Raw genomic sequence first — 6,483 nt, 5'->3', positions numbered from 1 at the left:
TAAGTCCTGAACTGGTCACAGGCGGTGAATTTCTTTGTTTATTGCCCGTGACCTGTCCACAACTTTCTCTAAAAATACCCGTAACTAAATCGTAGCCTTGGGCATGGTACAGGGGTGATTGAGTGAGGGTCTAAGGTCTGTGATGTACTGGAGGTCAGACTACGACCCGTCCGGCCTTAAACTCTATGAAGCTATGATTTTCTGCAAAATAGCAGCTCTTTGCTAGTATTAGAAGAGACCATCACCCACTGGAATCTCACCTCTCTCAATCTCTTCTTTCTTTAGACGATCTGCAATCTAATCTGGAGAAAGAGAGAGGTAAGTTCCTGGGACAAGTTCACCAAACTAACAGTAGGAAATGAATAACCTGGTTAATGCGACAGCATGAAACCTCACCTCTTTCTTCCTTTTCTCTTCCAGAGATTCTGCGCTCTGAGCTGGAGAACGAGAGAGGTAAATGTCTGGGCTCTCAGGAGGCTTGAATGATTTTCTCTCACTGTACATTGTCAGACAGACTTTGGCCTCTGTCTCTGCACTGTCTGTTAGGAGAGGCTCTGGGAACCAAACGGACGGGGAGCTCTGACTAATCATGGAGCGGGGTAACTGCTCCATAGATAAAGTTGCTGCTCAGTTTCCATTGTAAGCCTGATTTTAGCCCTTCCTCTAAACTACACACACAGGGGAGTGTCCATATACAAAACTGGTGAGTCTGCCTGTGCCAATGTACCTTTTTGCTACTGAATTTGAAGGAATGGCGGGGTGGGGAGATCCTGATGCCCTGGAAAAAGAGGCTCAGCAGAGTCCTAAAGTCTCCAAGCACTCTCTGATTCTTTGAGGCACAAAGTCAATGAGAAGGAGCCAGCTAATGTTGCTGATCCCTGAGTTGAGATCCAGCATCCAGAGCCAAGGTTTAGCACATTAAACCCTCACTTCCACGTTATCAGGGCCTAGCCCCTCACCAAGCTTCTAGGCACACGGGGAGTGTGGACACTACACCACAGGTGAGCCCAGCTAGGGCAGGGCATGGGAACCCAGCGAGGGTCAGATGTCAAGAAGGGGGGTGTGGTCCATGGAGAGATCTATGAGGATGGAGCTCAGGCCAGGAGACCTGGGCAGAAAGAAGCCAGCAGAGAGCACAGTGGAGGGGGCAAAGTGGTCCTTTAAAGGCACATCCCCTAACCCAGGAGCTGTTGTAGAACTGACTGCACACCCATGTCTCTCTCTTTGCAGGGAAATCCCTGGCTGAACTTGGTAAGTGCCATGTGTCCCCCCCCCCCCCCCCCGCCCCATATGACACTGTCCTACGCCAGCAGTCCGTGCTCCGGGGAGTGCTCACCTCTTGGTGTGTTTGATTTCAGGCTGGAGTAAAGTCAGAAAAAATGCAGGTAAGTGAAGCTGGTATGTTAATGTCAGACCCCCTGCACCACTCTGCTGCCCAGCAGATGCACACATGCCAGAAGTCACAGGGAAAGCAGTGTGGTCAATGAAAATGCCAGATTCGTCACAATGCTCACACTTAACTATGGAGTCACAAGCGCTCCAGTGTAACTGCGATAACTCAGAGTGCTCCTAAGGCCGGGAACTTACCCGCTGTCAGTTCAGGGGGGTAGGCGCTTACAGGAGTTTGTAATTGTGGGTCAGAGTTGGGGTTTTGCTGGACACGTGTGGTGAATTCTCATGTGTTGTGTTGTTGTTAATTGACTTCATGAACTAGAAGGGATCTAGGAAATTGTGTAAATTACCTTAACTGGCTGCGGGTAATTGTCTTAATGCTTTTTGGACTCTGGTGAAATCTCTGTTTTTTACGGAGTTGTCAATCAGTAGCCCTTTGGCCAATTCAGTTCAAATTTGGTAGAAAAATTCTACCTCAGACCCAGACCAAATCTACCAAATTTGAGTGTGATATGACTCTGCGGGTGTTAGAATAGAGGCTCCCAGCTCAGGCGTAGATTGGAGACTCAGTTGCGGTCTTAGCTGTGGAGACGTGGTAGCGGCCCCACAGCACAGATTTTGTGGTAGGTGACTACTGAGTTCTTGTAATGGTTTGAAATGACGTCCGTGTGTGTAACACCTGAGCTCTCTCCTCACAGGGGCCTCTGTAGAGGTTACAGACAGGCCCAATGGGAGCTAGAGGCATCTCCAGCTCTTTCAGGGGAGCTATTTGCCTCTAGTGCCTGGGAGGAGAGCTGCAGTGACAGGCAGAGAAGCAGGTTCCCGGGCGATAGAGGCTGGAAATCAGAGCGTGTCCTAGCCAAGACAGAGCTGGGGGGAGGATGGGAAACAGCCCCGATGGGCTGGGCTCTGCCCCTGATGCTCTGCCCCATCTCTGCAGTGAACGTGATTCTGGATCCGGACACGGCTCATCCCAGCCTCGTGGTCTCTGAGAATGGGCGATCTGTGAAATGGAGGGGCCTGCAGCAGGACGTGACTGACAACCCCGAGAGATTTGACAGTGAAACCTGCATGCTGGGCTTGGAAGGGTTCACCTCGGGGAGACACTACTGGGAGGTAGACGTCGGGGGTGGGAGGACCTGGGCTGTGGGGGTGGCCGGAGAGTCTGTCAGGAGGAAGGGCTGGATCAGCTTGGCTCCTGAGGAGAGGATCTGGGCCATGGATCAGTGTGGGAGCCATTACCGGACTTGCACTTCCCCGGATACCCTCCTGCCCCTGACTTGGAGCCCCGGGAAGATCGGGGTGTATCTGGACTATGAGCAGGGCCTAGTGTCATTTTATCAGCCTGGTACTGAGGCCCCGATCTTCACTTTCACCTTCTCTTTCACTGGGCAGCTCCACCCTTTCTTCTGGGTCTACTCCCCAATCACACTGTGTTCCTGAGATATGGCATGGGGGGGGGGGGGAATAGCATCTCTCACTGCTCAGACTTTTTTTGTTCTGTTGTTTTTCTGAAATGGACTAATTTTTCATTTTTTAAATATTTTCCATTTTTTTATTATTTTCAAAACTTGGAATTTTCCAAAATGAATATTTTCAATTTTGAAAATCCTTCGATTTGACTAAGCTGAGGGCTCAAAATTGGCAAAGCAGAAGAAATCCTGAGTGATGTGTTGTGTAAGACGCTACCTACATAGAATAGAACAGAACTCAATACACAATACATCATAGGACCCCTCCCCCCAAATAAGAGGTTTAGTTGAAAATTTTGTAATAATGCAAAAAAAAAAAAAATCTCAAGAAAATCCAAATGTTTTCACACACAAAATCTCTTTTTGTAAATTGGCCAAATTTCCTCAAGATATTTTTGAATGAAAACTTTTGTTCAGCTCTGATTAACACCTGTAATTGCATATAATCAATGAATGTTTCCTGGTTCTTAGTCCTGTAATTTATGAACTGACCACCATTGATGAATGGAAGGGGTAAGAACATGAGTCAAACCCTGTCCCAAATAGGGTGACCAGATAGCAAGGGTGAAAAATCGGGACAGTGGGTGGGGGGTAATAGGCACCTATATGAGAAAAAGCCCCAAATATCGGGACTGTCCCTATAATATTGGGACATCTGGTCACCCTAGTCCCAAAACATCACATTGTCCCAACTGGATAAAAGGCTCCAAGAAAGCCGATTCCTAACCAGTAACCATGTTCTGTGACATTATTGGTGAAAGAAACGGAGTCAGAGGAATGGCGGGAGCTCGGTTCTCTGGATGAGTGTTGATCATGCGGTTCACAGCATCAGGAAGGCTTATCCTAAACCCAAAATGACAGGTATGTCCTACACCAGCTAAATTTAGAGTTTTAGGCCAGAAGGGACGATGAGATCATCCAGTCCAGACCTCCTCTATATCACAGGCCACCAACACACCCAGCACCCTCACATCAAGCCCACCACCAAAAATTAAACCAAACTATTGCAGCCCACAGGAGACTAGACTATCACGTGCCACAGCCACGGAGCCTCACCCAGCCTGAGCGGAACAAAGCATGGGGGCAAAAACTAGATCAGTCTCATAATACTTCCCCAGTCTCATAATACTGCTCTTGAGGGGGTGCTAGCCTCCGCCACCCCCACCCACCCCGGTTCCGGTGTCTCTGGTGTCTAAACAGGATTTCCTTAAATCACAACAGCCACTTCTCCCATCTCCTGCTGCAGGATGAAAGGAAAACAGTGCTTCCTTACGTTAGCCGCAGGATCTGATCATCTCCTGTATTAACTGGATGATTTAATGAGTTGATGACCCAAACCAACATCATTGTTAACCCACCGACTTATGGAGTCAGTCTCAGGTGTGACCTGGATTTGATCATTGTTTTCACAGGTTCCAAGGCCAGAAGGGACTGTTGTGATCAGCTTGTCTGGACTCCTGGAACACAGGCCAGAGACCTGCCCCACAATAATTCCTGCTCGAACTAGAGCAGATTTTTTTTAAAAAATCATCCTCTCTTGATTTGAAATTTGTCAGTGATGGAAAATCCACCACGACCCTGGGTAAATGGTTCCAATAGTTAATTACCCTCACTATTAAACAAGTTTGAGAGGGGTAGCTGTGTTAGTCTGTTTCAGCAAAAACAACGAGGAGTCCTGTGGCACCTTAAAGACTAACAAATTTATTTGGGCATAAGCTTTCGTGGGCTGGAACCCACTTCGTCAGATGCATGGAGTGGAAACTTCAATGGGGAGATATATATACACATGGAAACACAGAGACAAGGCCTGTCATGTACCCCTTTGAGATGGCAGGTTCCAGGGCTGCTACCAGCAGGTCAGGCTCCAGTACCAGATCTGGCCTGGCTACAGAGCCTCCGGCTCAGAGAGACACCCAGATGTGCCTGCCACAAGATCCTTTAACGCTCTGCCCGGCCAGGCGGAGGTTAGCTTATATAAGGTCTGTTGCACATAGCACCACCTAGTGGCTGAACAGTAACATACAGTTTACCATGACACTGCCCTGACACTGGAAAGTTTCACTCAGAGAGCCCAGAGAGGGGCCAGAGGTGCAGGTAACCCTGTATCCGTGACAGGTTCCCTCCCAGGTCTGCCCCTTTACCCTGGCCATGTGCGCTAATACCACCTGGCCACAAGCAGCCGCTACCCCCAGGCCTGGTGTAGCCTCTCCTGGGCACCAGCCCAGTGCAGCCACTCCAACGCATCTCCATGTACAGCTGGACAAACTCTGGAGTGTGTGTGTGTGTGTGTGCATGTGTGTAATTCCCACCCTTGTATCCCTCCCTATGGTGAATGCTGTGGAAAGGGTCCCGGTAAAGGTTGGACAGCTTTGGTGCAAGTCCTTGTATATTGTCAGTCCATTACTGGTATTATTTGTTTACAGCACAGCAGTGCCAAGAGGCCTTGTCAGGATCAGGGTCCTATGGTATTAGGAGCTCTTAGGACAAAGAGCACAGACCGGTCCCTGCCCACGGAGCGCTCAGTCTGACCAGACAGGTGTATCACGAAGTGGGAATGTTCTGTATTATTTACATGACCCCTAAATGTTGCATTGATACCAGTGGGAGACACAGGACTGCTTGCTCTCAGGGCAGGCTAAGAGACATGGGTGTGACGGTGTCCCTAATGAAACTTTATGGGGAGATGCTTATAAATGTATATATGATGTAACTGGAATATGTTTTGTGCTACATGTGCCATGTAACATATCTCTGTAAAAGTTATGAGCTACTGAATCTATTCCTTCTGTTTGTATGCATATATCATTGTTGTAGATGAAGTTATGAATATTGGTTTTATATTTGCTGGGTTTATATATAGCCTTGGTAAGAGCATGGGATCATGTCTGGAGAAAAGAATGTGCAAGTTAAGTGCAAGAACTTAACAGACAATAGGAGGTACAGAGCCCAATCCACATCGGAGCTTGGCCAGGAATGCGAATGGCTGGACTGATTAGGGTCCATGGAGATGTGACTTGCCCATGTGATCCCAAAACTCCAGGGTAACATGATGCTACACAGGGAATGGGAAGGAGTAACCATCCAGGGGAGAAAGTCTATTTAAATCCTTGGAAAACCCCTCCGTTTTGTCTTCAGTTGGCTAAAGAGAGAGGCTCTCCACCCCCCAAGGACATACCTGAGAGAGACTGAACAAAGGACAAAGACAATAGGGGGTGTGAGCGATTGCTGGACCCAGGCTAGGAGTTCTACAGCCTGTAAAAGAAAGACTGGCACTACTGAGGTTTTTATATCTGTGTTGAGTTTGATTAGACATAGACGTGCGTGTTTTATTTTATTTTGCTTAGTAATTCACTTTGTTCTGTCTGTAACTACTTAGAATCACTTGAATCCTACTTTCGGTAATTATTAAAATCACTTTTTACTTATTAAGTTACCTGGAGTACGTGTTAGTACCTGGGGGGGGGAAGGGGGGCAAACAGCTGTGCATCTCTCTCTATCAGTGTTATAGAGGGTGAACTATTTCTGAGTTTACCCTGTATAAGCTTTACACAGGGTTTAATGGATTTATTCAGGGTTTGAACCCCACTGGGAGTTGGGCACCTGGGTGTCAAAGGCAAGA

At 47.9% G+C, this 6,483-nt stretch overlaps 1 protein-coding gene across 1 annotated transcript; it reads left to right on the top strand.

Moving 5' to 3' along the window:
* Window positions 1-212: 212 nt before the first annotated feature.
* LOC135980377 (butyrophilin subfamily 1 member A1-like) lies at window positions 213-6,293 on the top strand (the record flags this gene model as incomplete). The annotated part of the gene is made up of 5 exons (XM_065580391.1): window positions 213-318; window positions 421-453; window positions 1,231-1,251; window positions 1,359-1,385; window positions 2,333-6,293. Coding segments are annotated over 5 exons (690 nt in total), but the record flags the coding sequence as incomplete, so codon positions are not given.
* Between the last annotated feature and the right edge of the window lie 190 nt (window positions 6,294-6,483).

The sequence above is a fragment of the Chrysemys picta genome, unplaced genomic scaffold (assembly GCF_011386835.1).
Source record: "Chrysemys picta bellii isolate R12L10 unplaced genomic scaffold, ASM1138683v2 scaf2951, whole genome shotgun sequence".
In the NCBI taxonomy this organism is placed as follows: Eukaryota; Metazoa; Chordata; order Testudines; family Emydidae; genus Chrysemys; species Chrysemys picta.
Note: the sequence above shows the minus strand (reverse complement) of the source record. Positions and strands in the feature narration are given on the sequence as shown.